Below are 19129 nucleotides of genomic sequence, written 5' to 3'. Positions count from 1 at the left end.
ATAATAACATGGGCCGATTTGGAAAGACAGTTTCATAAATACTTCTACGCCGGGGTGCATGAGATGAAGCTGTCCGATTTGACCAGCCTCAAGGAGAGAAGCGACGAGCCGATATCCTCATACGTACAGAGGTTTCGGGAAATCCGGAATAATAAGTGCTACTCTTTGGCTCTAAACGACGCACAGCTGGCTGATATAGCCTTTCAAGGTCTCCTGCCTCACATCAAAGAAAAATACGCCTCCCAGGAGTTCAAGAGCTTAAGCCAAATCGTCCACCGATTGTCTGGACAGGAAGTACGTTCTTTCGATCCACGGAGGAACTTCCAGAAGAAGGTGGCGTTCCTGGAAGAGGTTGAAGCCGAAGAAGACGCCGAGGTCGGTCTTGCAGAGTGGGTCAAGGGAAAGAAGCCAATATCATGCCCGTTCGGCAAAAAGGAGCCAGAAACATTCGGCTTTGACACGACAAAGGCCGATAAAATCTTCGACCTTCTCCTCCAGGAAGGACAGATCAAGCTCTCGCCATATCATACAATACCTTCTGCCGAACAATTAAAAAAGATGAAATATTGCAAATGGCACAACGCTACGTCCCACGATACTAATGAGTGCAAAATCTTCAGGCAGCAGATACAGTCGGCCATTGAGCAGGGCAGACTTAAGTTTGAAATACCGGCAAAATCGGTCAAGCCGATGAAGATCGACCAACACCCCTTCCCCACCAACATGGTTGACACAGGGAAGAACTCGCTCCAAACAAAGGTGCTGACGTCCGAATCGGCTAAAAAGAGTGGTGCCGTAGACCCCAGAAATCAAGCGACGCCTGAAGACGTCAAGGGGAAGCGGCGGATGGAGGATGACGATGGCGAATCAAGCGAGCCACGTGTTACGTCCCAGTTCCTGCTCCAAAAATATCAGCATCAACATCAACGCTCAAGATCTCAGGAAGACGCGATGCGGCGACACGAAGATCACTGGAGATGCCCGTTCTTCATTCACTATTGGGAAAGCAACCTCAGGCTACCTTCGGCCGATAATTGCCCGGAATGCAACGGCCCGTATCGGGTAATCAGCCGTTCAACAGGTCTCGCTCCAGAGACGGAAGACCAGAACCGATCAGCAGGAACTGGCGCGACCAAGACGACCGGCGCCCTCCCGTACGTGATCGGCTGGGGGGCAGAAGTGACCGATATGACCGGTCAGAAGACAGACGTCGTGACAGGCCGGAGGGCAGGTTTGATCGACATGACCGGCCAGGGAACAGGGCCAACGTTCACAGTCGGCTTGAGGAGATGGCCGACGATCGGGTGACAGACGAAAACCCTTTAGGACGTGAGCCGGAGTGGGAACGCGCCAGGCCAAGGACCAAACCAGTAAACCCCAGGTGGTGTCCCGATGGATTGACCAAATCTCAAAAACGAAGGATCCAACATCTCTGCCAGTGGGAACAGCAGGAGGAGGAACAATAGAGCACGGCGGACAAGAGGGAAGGCAGGTCTCAGGTGTGGCGCCCCAAAAGAAATGACAGAGGAGGCGACGAATCGGCGGGTGATGAATCGGCAGCCGACATCGGTATGGTGTTCATACTGCCGATGGAATTTATGACCCCTGCTGACCGACAGGACGTGGCGGCGATAGAAGAACAGATGGCACAATTGGCTTTGGAGCTGATGATAGCCACGTTTGAGAAGCCCGAAGACGACAAACGGCAACATCTGAAAGCGTTGTTCCTTAAAGGACATGTCACCGGCCGACCCCTCACCAGGTTGATGGTAGACGGAGGAGTCGCGGTCAACATCATGCCATATGCCGTGCTCCGGAAGCTTGGGAACAGCGATGATGACTTGACCAAGATGGACATGATGCTCAAAGACTTTGAAGGCAACGTGTCCCCCGCTCGCGGCGCCCTTTGCGTCGACCTCACCATCGGCAGTAAGACCCTTCCTACTACCTTCTTTATTATTAATGGCAAGGGATCCTACAACATGCTACTCGGCCGGGACTGGATACACGCAAATTGCTGCATCCCATCGACGATGCATCAATGTCTTGTACAATGGGTCGGCGACAACATCGAGGTAGTCAACGCCGATTCCGCATACAGCATCACGGCAGCCGACACACAGCAGTGGAGCTGCGAAACCGTCAGGTGCATATCCGGCAGAGTATGGGATACCAATTTCCTGAAGGTGTCCGATTTTGGCCTACAGCTGATCCGACCAGTCGGCTCCGAAGACTCGGAATAAATGGATCAGTTCGCCCGAGAAGATGGGAAGCTAGGTCACGGGTTCACGTCGGCCGATTCATTAGAGATGATAGACTTAGGCAATGGTACCAAACCAAGGCCGACTTATATTAGTGCGAATTTAGACCCAGAATACAAATGTAAATTGACAAATTTGTTAAGAGAATTTAAGGATTGTTTTGCTTGGGAGTATCATGAGATGCCCGGTTTAGATCGATCTATTGTTGAACATCGGCTACCCATAAAACCAGGGTATCGGCCGTACCAACAGCCTGCACGGCGCTGCAATCCTAAAATTCTACCAGACATAAAAGCCGAAATAACTCGGCTAATCGAAGCAAAATTTATTCGGCAGTGCCGTTATGCCGAGTGGATCTCCAACATTGTACCAGTGTACAAGAAGAATGGAAAGCTACGCGTGTGCGTTGATTTCAGAAATCTTAATCAGGCCACACCGATGGACGGATACCCCATGCCAACGGCCGATGTGCTGATAGATGCTGCCGCGGGACACAAGATTATTAGCTTTATGGACGGAAACGCTGGATACAATCAAATACTAATGGCCGAAGAGGACAAACCCAAAACGGCCTTTAGGTGCCCGGGCCACCTTGGTTTATTCGAGTGGGTGGTGATGACTTTTGGCTTGAAGAACACCGGCGCTACGTATCAGAGAGCCATGAACTACATATTTCACAAACTCATCGGCATTCTGGTAGAAATCTACATCGACGACGTCGTGGTCAAGTCCAAAGGACACGAAGAGCATCTGGCCGACTTGCGAAGAGTGCTGGAGTGCACCAACAAACATGGGCTGAAGATGAACCCCAATAAATGTGCCTTCGGCGTGTCCACCGGACAATTCTTAGGATTCATGGTGCACGAGTGGGGAATAGAAATCAATCAGAAGACCATAGCGGCTATCAACAAAGTCGTGGCCCCGCAGAATAAAATTGAACTGCAGTCTTTAATCGGCAAGGTGAATTTCATCAGAAGATTCATATCTAATCTATCTGGGCGGATTCAGGCGTTCACACCACTGTTGAAGTTGAAGCCTGACCAGGAGTTCATATGGGGGGAGGAGCAACGCAAAGCATTGGAAGATATCAAGCAGTACTTGGTCTCACCACCAGTATTGGTTCCTCCTCAAACTGGTAAGCCGTTTAAATTATACTTATCAGCCGATGAAAAGGCTATTGGGTCGGCTCTAGTCCAGGAATTCGAAGGAAAGGAACGAGTGATTTATTATGTCAGCAGAAGACTTCTGGACACTGAAACAAGATATCCTCCGGTGGAGCGGTTGTGCCTATGTCTTTACTTCTCATGCACCAAACTTAGGCACTATTTACTGTCGGCGGAATGCGTGGTTGTATGCAAAGACGACGTAGTAAAATACATGCTATCACTGCCGATCTTGAAAGGACGAATCGGCAAATGGATCTTAGCTTTGTCAGAGTTTGACCTGCGGTATGAACCGGCAAAAGCCGTTAAGGGTCAGGTCATGGCCGATTTCGTCGCCCAACACTGCGGACCAGAGACCACCTTCGTAGAACCGGTGCCTTGGACTTTGTACTTTGATGGATCTTCATGTGGGGTCGGATCAGGAATCGGCATCGTCCTCATATCGCCTCGGGGGGCAAGCTATGATTTTTCTCTGCCGATAGAAGCCACCGCCACTAACAATCAAGCGGAGTACCCGGCTGTATTGAAGGGCTTACAACTACTAATAGAAGTCAAAGCCAGTTCTGTTGAAGTCTTCGGAGATTCCATGCTTATTGTGGATCAATTGATAGGGAGGTCCGAATGCAAGGACGACGTATTAAGAATTTATTACGAAGATTGCCTGCAGCTCTTAAAAGAATTTAAATCGGCAGTAATCGAGCACATCCCAAGGGATCACAACGAGGATGCCAACAAGCTCGCCCAGCACGCATCTGGATATCGGCCAATTCTAGGTGCCATGGCTCTGGAACTCGCGGCCGATGACTGGCGGAAAGAAAATTGCCGACTACTTAAAAGACCCGTCTAAGAAGGTGGAACGACGGGTGCGTTTTCATGCTACGAAATACGTACTGCTAGAAGACGACTTGTTCTACCGAACAATTGACGGCGTCCTGCTCAAATGTCTGGGAACGGAGGAGGCTAAGACTCTGATGGGAGAAATCCATGAAGGGGTGTGTGGAGCCCATCAATCGGCCCATAAGATGAAGTGGATGATCAGAAATAATGGGTATTACTGGTCGACGATCCTCAAAGATTGCTTTAAATATTATAAAGGATGCCAGGATTGTCAGAAATTTGGGAATGTCCAACGTGCGCCCGCATCAGCCATGAACCCTATTATCAAGCCGTGGCCGTTCAGAGGATGGGGAATAGACCTTATCGGCCAAATTTACCCCCCATCAAGCAAAGGGCACAAATTTATTCTGGTGGCTACTGATTACTTTACCAAATGGGTGGAAGCAATTCCGTTGAGGGCCGTGACATCGGCTACCATGGCCGACTTCGTAAGAGACCATATCGTCTATCGATTCGGTATTCCCCAGACTATTACAACCGATCAGGGAACAATGTTCACATCGGGGGAATTCGAAGAATTCACAACCGATATGGGGATCAAGTTGTTAAACTCCTCTCCGTATTACACCCAAGCCAACGGCCAGGCCGAATCCTCCAACAAAGGGATAATTAAGTTAATCAAAAGGAAAATAGAGGAACAGCCGAAGAAATGGCACCTATGTTTAACCGAAGCCCTACAAGCGTACAGGATGGCTTGTCATGGGGCCACCAAGTTATCCCCTTATCAATTGGTGTACGGTCACGATGCAGTACTACCATGGGAATCAAGGGCGGGGTCAAGGCGCATTTCGCTCCAAGACCAGCTAACGGCCGATGATTACTCGTCACTCATGAAAAGGGAACTTGATGACTTGGCTGGCCAGCGATTGAGAGCTTTGATAAGCATTGAGGAAAACAAGAAGAAAGTGGCCAGGTGGTACGATAAGAAGGTCAAAGTCAAACAATTCTCCCCAGGGGACTTGGTTTGGAAGTTAGTATTGCTGATTGGGTCGAAAGATCCTAAATTCGGAAAGTGGTCCCCTACATGGGAAGGGCCGTATAAAATCGGCAGATGTGCTCCAGGAAACGCTTATATTTTGGAAACAATCGAAGGAGAAGAATTTACTAGGGCTCTGAATGGAAGGTACTTGAAAAGATACTACCCTAGTATATGGGTCGGAGCATAAAGGATTGACCGCAATACAACGGCACACAGCCGATATAAAACGGCTCGTCTAGAAAAAACATGCAATCGTCCAAATCGGCCGATGTATTCATTCGGAACGGACGATGGGTTACACAGCCGACAAGGTACAAGTCGCCCTTAGAACAAAAAATAATAATTAACCATTCTTCTTCTTGCGCTCTCTCTCAGCCCGGCCTAATGCTATCATGCGGCGGATGTACTCTTCGTCCATCTCTGAAGCCTCACCATCCTTTTTCTTACGTTCTCTCTCAGTCCGACCTAACTCTATCATGAGACGGATGTACTCTTCTTCTATTTCCTGCATTGAAGCCTCCGCTTCGACTTGACGAGGGAGAGGGTGGCTCCGGTCCATGGCCGGGCGCGATGTTCCTGCTGCCGCATCTTCATGGGCGACTCGCGGAGGGAGCGGATGGCTTCTGTCAGCTTGAGGTCATCGGCGGGCGTTGCCATCCAAAAAGTCCAAGACCCGACGGGCGTCAGCAGTGACATGTTCTCGAAGTTCGTCACGATGAGCCCTGATTAAATCCTTATCCTCTGACGACAACGGGTCATCAGAGTGCATGAGCTCGATGGCGCGTTCGAGCTCGGGGCTAAGACGCCGTGGCTGAAAGAAAGATTAAAAAGGGCGATCCTCTTCCAAAGAATTAAAAAGAGAGAAGAGAATCAAGGTCAGAGTTTCACCTGGTTGACAAAGGAAGAGGAAGACGACGAAGACATGACAGAAGGTCGCGCCGATGAGAACGGGTTGAGAAAATAAAGCCGAAGCCAAACTGGTACTCTCGGAGGGGGAAGTCTAGGCCGGCATTTATAAGAGAAAGAGGCGTGGATATTTGGTAAGGGTGCGTCCCATCGGAAGTAAGAAGGGCAATAAATAAAAGAGGCGTCGCGAAGGACGGTCAAAGCAGTTATTAAAGGTTCGTACAAATAGTCAGTGCCTTTACAGATTACCCAGAAGGGCATTGATAGCCGCAATCGCCCTACGCCGGATCTGATCGGCAGAGTCCAAGACCCGTTGGTCTTCATCCGCCGATCCGGGGACTTCTGACGCGCTACGGTGGAGCTTCAGTGCTTCATGGGCCAAATGCTGCCTCTCCTGTTTTAAATCGGCAATGACAGAAGGGAGTTCTTGGAGCCTTTTCTCTTCGGCATTGATTGCTTTGGTCACCTGCTCCATCTCCTTGGCGAGCTCTGCCCTTCGGCGTTTGAGGCGGTCTATCTCGCCGACGATCCCTGGGCGGGAGTCCTCCAGAAATGAATACGTTGGTGCACCTCTTGAGCCTGACGTTTGTACGCGTCCTCTTCTTCACGGGTCTTGGCCAACTTGGCGCGATCGGCCATATGACGAAGGGCTCTGAAGACCGGGATCCTCATGGACTCGATGAATGCAGCCGGCGCCAAGGCTTCCTCCGCTTCTTCTGGCACTCGTCCGCTGACGTCACCGAAAAGCTGCCGAATCGGTGAGGCATCTTCTACTAATCGGCCGATGTCTCCTTGAAGAAGGGATCGGATGCTAGTAAGCTTGGCTCGGACGTCATCAGGGACGGAGCTCAAAGCGACCTGGCGAGAAGCGACTTCCTCGTCGTTAGAGAGGGTGACCGCGAAAGAGAAGAGGCTGTTGTCAAGGGTGTCCTGTTCCTGGAAATAATAAAGAAGAAAAAATAAATCGGCGGATGGTGACAAGCAAATCGGCTAAACAAAGCTGAAAGATGTCTTACCTCTTTGAATCGAATCTCTTCAAGTTGCATTCGGGAAGCCGTCGTCTTCGGCTTAGGCGCTTGTACCATGGGTTCATCAGAAGAGGAGGACTCCACGATGATCGGCGCTGTGCTTGGACCAGCTTCCCGAGAGGGGACCAATGGTTGAGGAGCGCTTGGCGTGCCGATGACCTGTGTCAGGAGGTTGAGTAAGCATATTATTCAAACACTAAGGGAATCGGTGAAATTGTGTTATACCTCAACGGATGGAAGCAGGGGCACATCGATGGCCGATTGGGTTGCTGCCGATTGTCGTGTGTCCATGGGGGTACTCTGTGCAGTCTAAGATAAGAAGGATTAATATCGAAACGACAATCGGAAGGATTAAACATAAGTTTACCTGCACGGCCTCTAACAGTAGTGACGCGGCGGCTGCCCCAGCTTGTGCGACGACTTGAGTGTCGATCTCTCTGGTAGCTTGAGGGGGTGGTGCGGCCGAAGTCTCTGCCGATACGAGCATGGGAGGATCCGCCGGTTCTATACGGGCCCGGACTCGGCGGCTGGTCTTCTTGGTGACCTTCTTCTGTGTTTGCTTCGATCGGCCAGCAATTACGTCCACGGACGGAGCATCATAGCCGATTAGAGGATAAGTGGTGTATGGATGATCTTCTATTAGCCGACCACTCCGGCTGTGTGTTGGGGGGACACGATTCTCTGACTGAAGAAATGAAGCAAAGCATTAGTATTCAACTACGTTGAAAAAAGATTAAAAATCGGCTGAGGAAAATACCTCGGCGTTCGGGTCGATGTTGGCTGGGTCCAGGAGATTGCAGTATGCCGATGCCGAGTTGCAGAAAAGGAATTGTTTCCATTCAGCCTACCAAAGCTTAAATGGCTAGACAGCGAAAGGAGCTACTATCCAGTTGTTCAGGTCAATAGTAGTGGAATCCGGGATCCGGTCCCATACCCGACTGTAGTCCAGACCTATTGTGAGCCCATCTCTAAACTTGACTCGGCCAGCAAAATATACTTGAATCGGCAGCTGACCCATGCCGAGTTGGCGTGCTGCAACAGAGAGATTATAGAACTCATATGTAGGGGCATCCTTCCCCGAAAAGAAGTTGGCTGGCAGGATTCCTGGCTTGATTAGCTCATCGGTGAGTTCTTCGTCAAATCGGCCAGTGGTTGAGTCGAAGCAGGTTGGGAGTTCAAAGATTGGGTCATCCCGCTGATAAGGAAACCAGACGGTTGCATCTTCATTAAAGCCGTTGTAAAAGCATCGGAAGTACTCGGCCACTTTTGTAGCAGAATACAAGCAACCCGGGAAGGCCGACGCCGCTTCACCGAAAGATGTGCATCAGCGATGAGCAATAGGATCTTCTGCTGATTCAATGTTGGGGAACATCATGTGTTCCACCCTCTGCTGAGTGATCTTGCTCATATAAAGGTTCAGCCATAAATTGATAAACCATCAGGGTCCGCCTAGATTTCCAATCAGCTCCCCCTTGGATAGTTTGATGCCGATTCGGTGGAGCATGTGGTACGCCGCCCCTAGCAAGTGTTTCCCAAGGGGAACAAAGGTTCCTGCCGATAGCGCTTCGGCTAAAGCCTGGGTGTTGGTTGATGGGCCGGCTGCTCTTATGCAAAAGAAATGTTTTTCTAACCACATCATTAAAAAAGCCGTGTGCTCCCTATTCTCAACAGACCCGGCTCTTTTGTTGCATCTGATGAATCCTTTCCACCCGCCGATTCCTCTTGTGTCCAGCCGATGTGACGTTGCGGCTAAGAGGCGGAAAGGTGTGTCCGGGGAAGAGATGTCTAGGCCGGTCAGCAGAACCACATCGGCCAGGGTGGGGGTCATGGGCCCATGTCCAAACAAGAATGCATTGAGGGCATCAGACCAAAAGTAAGAGGCCGCTATCACCAGCGGTTCATTTCGCTCCATCTGGGATAAAGATAGGTTGATACACTGGCCGATTTTGAGTTCGTCCCATTGGACCCTCTTCGGTTCAGCTATCCGTTGGTACCACTCCCTCCAACCAAGGGTTTCATTCGGCCAAGACCTAAAAGTGCCCAACCAGTGATCTAGGTCCATGGTGCATGGTTTGAAGGGGATTCTGTGGGTTTCCAAATTGATAAGCTCGGTTAGATCTGGGTTCCCCATTTGTCCGAGACAGACAAGACCAGGATTTTTCGTAAGATGGATAGTAATGTGATGTCTAACCGCCTAAAAAAGGAAAGGGGGCGCGAAAAGTAAGAAATAGATCTAAAGTAAATATATTGCCGATAGAGGAAGGATTCGGTAGTGACCTCTGGGATGAAGTTCCTGGTAGTCGGCGTGACCGCCGGTGCGGCTGCGGAGGATGAGGCCGCTATGGGGATCGCCATTGGGATCTCCGATGAAGCTCCTTCTTCTGACGATGGAGCGACCGCTGTCGCCACTTCCGCTGGAGCCGCCATTTCTAGGGCATCGCATGCTGGAGAGCTGCCTGAAGGGGCCGCCATTGAAGGGGAAAAAAAGAAGCAACAGGAAGATGGCGCTAAGAAGCTTCGGAGCTAAGGGAAAGTACTGAAGGAAGAAGAAGGCGCGCGCGCTGAGGAAGAAGGACGTGAGCTCGAGGGTGAAGTGCGGGGTGAATTGCTATTTAAAGGGCGCCTGAGGAGGGGTAAAAATGGAATTTTTACCGCGCCGGCGTTTCGAGTTTTTCGGGTTTCGAGTTTTTCGGGAGTAGTGGTTGTCGTGGGCGCCCGTTTCGAAAAAATTGCAATCATCAGCTGGAAGACCGCGAAACGGAAGGATATTTTCGTTGCGGCTGTTTCGGAGGAGAAGTTGAAAAGAATTTCGAAATAAAAGACTATATTTTACTCCGAAACTGGGGGGCATGTGTTGACGCCAGATTTCGTCACCAGTGAAATCGGCACCAGGAAAAGAGGAAATTGGAATAGTACAGTTGGAAATCGGCCGAATGGCGCTACAGTTCGAGATCGGTTGGTTGGCGCTACAGTCCAAGATCGGCCAATGCTACAGTACGGGATCGGCCGATGACTTCTGCCTCGTTTAACCCTTGGGGTTCGGATCGGACACGCCAGGTTCCCGATCGGTTACCTTTTGCCGATGAGGAATCGGCCGATTAGGAGGTTGGAATAATTGGGCCGGTATGGGCTTGAAAGGAATAGAAGGATGAAGGGGAGATCAGTCCGTGAAGCGTATAATAACTAACCTAGTACGAATCGTACTTGTAAATATTCATTTTCTATTTGAATTAGGGATAGAGTTCTAGTCAGTTAAGGAGTCATCTGTACGGGGCTATAAATAGTTACCTTTGTAAATATGTAATCATCAACTACTCAATACAACAAACTACTTTTTCCTTGTACTTACTTTCAAGCAGGCGACTTCGCCAATACTTTTCTCCTTTTCCACGAGTTCGTGCGGGTTGGCAAGGCTGCATCAACTTAATCTCCGGCCAATTCTGTAAGTTCCGCTTATCGAGTAATATCTAAGCTTTAACTTCGGGCGCATCGCTGTTGTTTCGTTTAGATTTATTCACCAGTTATCGATATCTACTAGAATTGTAGGTTTTACCTGTTTTTCTAGTTTTTATCACCAGTTATCCAGCTAGGAATCGGCAGTTTCGGCTTTTATCATATTCTGCTATTTAATTTACTTATTTCACATATAGCCGATTAGATCTATTCCTAGTGTTGTTACTATAGCATTGTGTCGATTGCTCCAGTAGTTCTTTGTCTACACGGCTACAGTGATCGGTTGCTTTATAGCCGATTTCTTTATTACGGCGAATCGGCCGATTCGCTGATAAGCTCTCTCGAGATCGGAAATTTAGCCGATCGCAACTTCCGGACTTGACACGTATTCTTCCTTGCCAATCAACAGGTCAGATTGGCTGGCACGCCGTGCGAACCGCACCAGGGCAATCACCCGAACAGGAGTTAAGCAGATTCTCCCGGGTCGTGTGTCAGACGCTGGGGATTCGGTTGACCGATTTCTAGCACCAACAGCTGTGATTCTTGCTCAAAAAACTGACCGAACACGTTCGAGTTATTGGCTCGTCCGACCCGGCAGCATTCATGAGTCGCATAAACTATGAAGCAAATAAGGTATAATGATGGAATAGTATAATTTAAGGTGTTGTATGGATAGTTTCTCTATTCTAGACACTATATGGAGTCCCAAAGGATTTTGAAAGTATAAAAGACACCATCTTTATTCTTTTGATTTGATGCCGTAGGATAAAATTTTCTTGTAGTGTTATTTAAAGCTCTGGTTACGGAAATACAAGGTAGTTAAGAATAATTTGTTTGGAATCTTACCAGAAGAAAGATGATATCCATGCTTCCTGAGCACATAGAACTGATGGGACATTGAAGGAATATCAAGATCTCTCTCCCCAGCTTCAGAGACATTGCGCAGCAACTCATGGATCTCCTTTATATAGTGATGATCAAATCCAAGTCATTCTAATGTATCGATAAATTCTAGCTTATCAGACAAATCAAATCAATCGGTATCCAGTAACATTGTCTTCACCTCCTCCTTCTTGAGTTTGGCTTTGTCCTTCATCAGTGCACACTGCAAGGAAGGTGTATCTATGTAGTTTGGCAAAGCATATTTATATGTAGCTGATGTTTTATATGCCCCTTTCGGTCAGGGTATTTGATCTATTTTTAAACCCAACCCTTTTTTCTATGTGATGACCTAAATTGAATGCGCAATATTCTTCATCCTGGTCATTGTACCTATTTCGTCGCAAATGTATCTTTTAAATGGAACGGAAAAAGAAAAATTATACATCTTGTTACTGGTATATATACTATATTATGCCACAGTAGGGATTATCCAAAACAAACTCTATTTTTTAGCAAAAGAAAACTCCATTGAGAGGGAGAGAATATGCACTTATAGATCATAATAACTAAAACATACTTGTATTGGAGGGCATGGGATGTGATGAAGAAAGAAATCACCACACAAGGTTGGGTGCGTGATGCTCGTCTTCTTCCTAAGAAGCTCGAGGAACCTCCATCTTTCTCCTTGGTTCCTAGGGCTTTTTACAAACATGGTGGCACGTTCCCTGCCCTTGTATATATAGCCACCATAGTCATACATCATCACATCAATTTCGACTTGAGTGTTGATAACAGAAGTTGCTCCTCCTTTTCGAAAAAAGATTTTACCGAAGTTCAATTCGCTCCAAGGCTTCCACCCGCCCGGATGGGTTCAAGGGCGTAGGGACAGTATTTTTTCAATCTTACATCACATCAAATTGAAAGGAAATGACTTTTCTGTGACATTTCACATATGATAAATGTGATGTATAACTAAATTATTAGCTATTTTTAAAAAACTCAATTTCCTTTGATATGGGCACATACACCTGAAGTAGTAACTAGAACCATACACATGCAAAGACACACACATCAATACCTATAGGAGATTGGACTAGTAGATCTTAAGATTGACGGTTTGATCCTTAATGTGCTGTAATACACCAGCTAAATATCCTCTAGTAGGAGTGGTTGTTGGCCCATGTGGTCAATTATGGTTGTAGTTGGTGGGTTTAGTACCACCTTATAAGTTTAGAAGGTTGAAGACCAACTTATAATGTTTGTCATTCCAAACGTAGCATCTTCAGCTTAATCTTTTACATGAAGCGAGGACGAAAGTGTAGCAGAGGTGCTATACACATACGGACCCATGCCACATGAGGAGCTAGGTCATATGCAAATTTGGGAGCTGGGTGTTACACATGTAAGAGGTACAACCGTCTCCATTAACAAATAAAGACCCAAGCTATACCTGTTGGTCCTATCATTCTATTTTTATAGACAAGTTTAATTAGTAGAAGAGGGTCCATTGTGTAGAGAGAACCACACTTGATGGTGTAGCTATGGGCTCAGTCCAATATGAAAATAGGCACACAGGCCCACATTGGATAAAAGAGAACCAACCAACAGCCTACGAAGAGTCTTAGGCTGTCCGTACTGCGCGCCGCTAAACAGACCTCCAGTACCGCTACCCCCTGCAGCGCGGTACTGGATGGCTGCCGCTACGGTAGCGGTCGGTCGGTGGACCGCTACTTCTGGAGGACGTGCCTGCCGCCCGCTATCCGCTTCCCGAGGTTCCGCGTGGAGAGAGAGAGTTGGGAAGAGAGAGGAAGGGGAAGGGAGGGGAATAAAATATGGAGTAGTTAGTATAGAGTATGAGATAGAGATAACACGAGTGTGGAAGAAATTAGTATAGAGTAGAGAATCTCGATGACTAGGATGGAATATTCTTTTTAGAGTATGGAAATAGAGGTTGACGAATGTGAATAGCCTAAGAGCTGCAACCACACACAGGTTGATTTTACAATACTGTTTACCTCTGAACGTAGCCTGGCATTATACCAAAAAGCCATATACTTGATGCTGGATCATCAAACTCACACGAAGTTCACGTACATTGAAGCTATAATGTCCTTGAGGCTAAAAGAGAGGGTGTATGCGTCTTCACGCTTGTACATAAAATCCATTGTTCGTCCAAGATTGACTGCCTTCTCTAAAAGTTCCATGGATTGTTTCTGATCGAGGCATTCTTCAACGATGTCCATCCATGCTTTCTCGATAATTATTCTGAGCTTTTCGTTTGCTTCCTGTACTGTGACCCCATATTGCTTTATGCAAGTTTGCACTGTGGATGCCACATGATCCGAAGCTTGTTCCCTCTTCAAGAAAATAAAAGTGAGGAGTGATTAGCAATATTATAATGTCAATGTATTGTATATGAACTGATTTTCTATATACCTCATGTGACACGATGTCATTACCAATGCGCCCAACAATACAAACACCTCTAATAATTTTGGGATATGTGAAAGCCCACTCAATTGCCTCTTTGGTAGTCATATCTCCTAGTGAAATAAATGCAAGGTTTGTAATGTGCATACAAGCACTAGTACCCACTGAAATTTGGAGGTGCTCGTCAATGTTAGTGGGCACATAGTTTTCATCACGCCATTTCACCTCTGCATGGTAGCATTTGGCGATATCAATTACCTGAGTGGAAAGTATACAAATGTTAAAATTAACTCAAGTGCCTGATTTCATAGTTTCTTCCTGTGATCGTTTGGGCAGCATACCAGTTTTTTGACTAGTTCAGCATGCTTATTATTCTGGAGTTTTAACTCTTCCACGATCTCATCAGTTGTGCCTAGTATATTTTTGTAGAGAGCCCTCAAGTATGCTGGGAATTTCTCCGCAGCCTTTTCATCCCACCTAGCATTGATTTAAAATAAGGTAAGTTATTTTTCATAAGCGTACATTTTGTATGATGTTATCACTGACAACATACTTTTCCATAGCTGTAGTAAAGATCTGGCTCTCCTCTGTAGTGCTATAGTTGTCATAGAGATCATCGAACAATGACACGGACATGACCAACTTGGTGAGCATTATCCGTGAATACGAATAATAAGGTTCATAAACAACTCCCATCATCCAAAAATACATCTCCACCAATCTGTCCCGCGCAAATCTCAGGTCTGTCCGAGACTTGAAATCCTTCCACCATCTGAAAGTTGTTGACGATGGATGACTATGTTTAGCAAATTATACTTCACACCATTTCTTGTACATATAATAAGTAAATTAGTTATTACCAACTCATAGGAATGTAAATGCCAACTTACATCGTTAGTTCTTTCAACTCCTCGCAGTAGAGAGCTTGCAGGATGTTGTAGTCGAGCTTTGCAAACTCCAGTATGGCCTCATTTCTCGTAGCCTTCTTCTCATATACCGACATGTAGTGCCTTGCCTCCACTCTCTCAACCCGCCTGAACCGAGTTGTCTCCAATGTGAACCTCACCTCCTCAGCGAGCTCCGGCTCCAAATCTGTTTCCATCACAGATTGGAGGTGGCTCTTGTTGAAAGGGATGATACTGTCAAGTATCTCCTCCCCATGTGTTCTCATATGCGCAGCATCATACAGCGTCATCAAGCAGTTCACATCGTCGCTTGTAATGTTTCCTTGTTCATCTCTGAACTTTAGAAACACGTCTGCGTATATAAGTGAGCAGTCATTCATATCCTAATAATCCAAATCTAAGTTATTGCACACTAAATAAATGGGCGTTGTCCTATTTGGCACATTAATCTTCAGAAACACGTCTGCAAATATATAACTGAACAGTCATTCATATCATAATAATTCAACTCAGTGTTGCACACTAAATGAATTGGCGTTGTCTTAGTTTGCCGTCGATATATCTTACCAGAGGACACATTGTAGCCGTGCTTCCTGAGCAAGTAGAACCTCAGCGAGGTGACATAGAGGTCATCAGAGCCACCATCTTCGTCATCGTAAATGGCACGAAGCAACTCATCAATCTCCTTCTTGTAGTGGTAGTCCACCCCGAGCCGCTGCAGAGCGTCAACGAGGTCCAGCTTCCTTACCAAGCCACGCGTGGTGGCAGCGTCCAGCATGATCCGCCTCACCTCCTCCTCCTTTCCCCGGGCCTTCTCCTTCATGGACAGGAGCTCCGCCGGAGTGCACGGCTGGTGGGTGAGAAAGAAGTCTCCCCAAAGGCTTGGGGTGTATGGCCGGGGATTGTGCTCCGGCGACTGCAGCGAGGCTGCAAGGATGCTAGTCTCCATAGAAATGACTGGGGTTTGCTCACTGCGCACACAGGTTGCTAGCAGTGGGTGATGTGGTCATTGGATGGCCTGATGATTATGATGGCCGAGTTTCTAGATTTATATAGACGCACACCAGCCCTCTCCGGTGCAGCCGGCCTGCTCTGGCGCATCTTACAGTTACATATGCACATCTATAAGATGCATTGCACCGACCTGTCTGGATGCACATCTTATAGTTACAGATGCACATCTATAGATGTGCACATCTACAAGATGCTCATCCAGAGCAGGCCGGCTGCACTAGAAAGGTTTTGCAGCCCGGCTACACCTCATCCTCCCCCCACCCCACCCCACCCCAAAGAGAACTATTTTTTTGGGCACGTGTGCACATGACTCCTCCTGTGAGATGTTTTTTCAATTTATTTTATGTTCTGGTCCGGTGGTATGTGCGTAACCGAATCATAACAAACACAACATCACCAGCTCACAAGATTTGTGGAGACTTCTAGAATCTACTACATATACATATGCCGTTCCCTTCTTTTAATTACCATATGCACAAGACTAATGCATATGCTTGATCATACCGGAGGACACACAAAGGATATCCATGTTTACATGGAAAAAATAGAGAGATTTAGTCCTCTTCAAATGTTTGATTTTTCCGTTATCCATCAATCATCCAAACCTATACTAGCAGAAATTGAATTGAAGATCAGGATTTGAAGGTTTTAGGGGTGGGAAGTTACCTATGGCCTTCGGGGAGGCTCGTCGGCCTAGGTGAAGGTGGGAGAGACCGCGACACAGCGGAGGCAGCGTCGGCACCACCGGAGCGCGTCATGGGCGTCAGGGTCGAGGGCGGTGTGAGGGGTAAGGGGGGACATGAAGGAATAAGAAAGAAACAAGGGGAGAGAAGAAGTGGATCTAGGCTGTTGGAACTAAATCGAATAGTTATTAATGATGATTAATGGAAAACAAAATCTCAACTAATTGATGAGGAGATAGACTCAAAAATTATAAAACTAGTATAGTGTACTAAGAGAAAGCTACAGTGCATTTAGAGATTAGAGATATATCAAACAACATCAGTGCAGATGTGTGCTTCGACGTCTGTTTTGTATAGTATATTGATGCTGAGCTATCTATTATGATTCTACCACCCATCGATTAAATAGATGTCGCAAAAAATAATGGCTAAAACACCACAACCAGCACCTACCGATGAGGAGGAGGTAAGAGGAAAGAGGGAGTGCTGGATCATCAACACCTACTCTTGGTAATGTTCACTACTACGTAGGAGGCCATCTCCGCTGACCCAATAGTTGGTGGGGCTGTCAGCTGTTGGGACCGACGGTGATAACCCTTTCATCGCCAGTTTGTTTTATGAGTCTGCGGTGATGGCCGACTCTATGCCTAAAAGTCATACTTGAAGCAGGATCATTGAGACATAAAAAAAAAGTATATCATAACATGCACAAGTACAATGTACTCTTAAGCGGAAAAAAAGTTTTTCTAATAGGGATTCAGTGTCCAACTCAATGGTGTTGTTTCCTGGAAGACTCATGGATATTCCACGGGGTCGTTTACTCGTTTGGTTGTGCTGGAGAGAAAATCCTACCGTATCCCGTATATGCATGTTAGCTACTGCATTTGCATGCATATGTATGTACACCGTTAAATTTGGCACCCCCAAAGGATTCTCCATGACATGCGTTTCTAGACTCTTCATGAGCTTAAGTCGATTGGCAGCTTATAGTACTATATAAACGTAAGTAAATTTATTGCTCGATGCCACTAGAAATGGTGTGAATCCGCTAAGTGCTATCAAATTTTTTCACTTCCCCTGGTTGTCTCCATTTTAAATTTGCATTCTCTTCTGCTCCCTTCATTCTAAATTATAAGTCATTTCAACTTTTTTGGAGAGTCAAAACATCTCAAGTTTGATCAAATTTATAGAATAAAGTACTAACATTCATAATACTAAGTACCATTAGTTTTTTCATTAAATAAATTTTCGTAGTATATCTATTCGGTATCATAAACTTTTGTGATCTTCTCTATAATTTTGGTCAAATATAAAATGGTTCGACTCTCAAAACAAATTAGAATCACTTATAAATTAGAACAGAGGAGTATGTCATTATCTTCACACGCTGTTAAATTTATTTCAGTGCCTGCATGGACCCACAACTGAACCCGTTATGTTTCTTCTTTCTCCTCCCTCCCCAGTCACCGATGCCTTGCCGTGATTGCCGCACGCCGATGCCTTGCCATGGGGTACAAGCTCATCCTCGTACTCACCCTCGATCTCCAGTTCTCTACCAGAATCGGTGTTTTCCTCGCCACTGGTGGCCCTGCCCGTGCGCTCTACCCCAGGGCCGCGTGCTCTCCCTGCTGCAGCGCGAACAAGTCGTGGCCGCCGAGTGTGATGAGTGTCAGCCACCTGGATTATATAATCTAGTTTATAAGTTGGGGTGTTTGTTGACAGGATGAGCTTATATATGAGCTAGATTAGAAAGTTCAAATAAGCTAGATTACATAAAATAAGGTTAAACAAACAATCTACTCTCTGTACATAGCATGATCGAGATATTTCTCATGGTGTCATAGAGATAAAACAAGAATTGATGTGTTGCGAAAAAAAGGGGGCTCCTAACGCACAGTATTTCTTAGGTTCTTTAAGGCAAATAACCGAGAGCTATGCCTTTTCATTAAATTTATTCTCGATATAGAACTTAACTCTACAAGGTTTTCGAACCACTTGCTCTTTCTCTCACACACACAGTGCGTGGGTCGCCATTATTACCGGTAAAAATGATACATAATGACTTTTTCTAGACGATGAAAAGAAAAACTCAAGCCCAGCCCAAGTAGCGTAACAGACCAGGCCTCGGCTTCTACGTTATATTGGGCCACATGTTTGGTTACAACTAAGGGCAACCTTTCTTTTTTCTTGCCGTTGCCCTCCTGAATTAGGCCCACATATTGATCCCCACACTGAGTTTTTCTTTTTGAAGTTTATTCATCCTACTAAGCATTCTAGTGAACATTCGGGTTAGAGCCCAAATAGATGCGATTTTGAATGGGAAATTCTATACATGTTTCGATATATTTTTAATTCTAGTATCTTTCACTTTCAAGATCCGTGCAGTACTGGTTAGATAGTAAACACCGTGGCGCAGAGAAAGCGGGCAGTAGCATAGCCTGTCCTTGTGTCGCAACCCACGTGGAGGTTCGTGGATTGGAAAGTAAATGAATTCTAAACTTCCAATAATCTTTTCTCTTAATCCATAC

General features: G+C 46.5%; 1 protein-coding gene across 1 annotated transcript; it reads right to left on the bottom strand.

The window, feature by feature from the left end:
• Positions 1-13582: 13582 nt before the first annotated feature.
• Positions 13583-15853, bottom strand: LOC101765454 ((E)-beta-farnesene synthase). Its single transcript, XM_004972825.2, has 6 exons — positions 15472-15853; positions 14890-15256; positions 14553-14771; positions 14341-14476; positions 14006-14257; positions 13583-13926 (listed from the first exon to the last, which is right to left on the bottom strand). Exons 1-6 carry the CDS (start codon positions 15851-15853, stop codon positions 13645-13647), a joined length of 1638 nt encoding a protein of 545 aa, XP_004972882.1. The 3' UTR covers positions 13583-13644.
• Between the last annotated feature and the right edge of the window lie 3276 nt (positions 15854-19129).

Source organism: Setaria italica, chromosome VI, assembly GCF_000263155.2.
Source record: "Setaria italica strain Yugu1 chromosome VI, Setaria_italica_v2.0, whole genome shotgun sequence".
NCBI classification, from domain to species: Eukaryota; Viridiplantae; Streptophyta; class Magnoliopsida; order Poales; family Poaceae; genus Setaria; species Setaria italica.
This window is presented reverse-complemented; position numbering and strand designations above follow the sequence as displayed.

What these genes read in the sequence shown, in the direction of transcription:
- LOC101765454 (XM_004972825.2), bottom strand. Translation starts at nt 15,853, where the DNA reads ATGGAGACTAGCATCCTTGCAGCCTCGCTGCAGTCGCCGGAGCACAAT. An exon ending in CGGCTACAATGTGTCCTCTG is followed by an intron (nt 15,257 to 15,471) that starts GTAAGATATATC and finishes TTATATACGCAG; the next exon opens with ACGTGTTTCTAAAGTTCAGA. An exon ending in CTGAACTAGTCAAAAAACTG is followed by an intron (nt 14,258 to 14,340) that starts GTATGCTGCCCA and finishes CTTTCCACTCAG; the next exon opens with GTAATTGATATCGCCAAATG.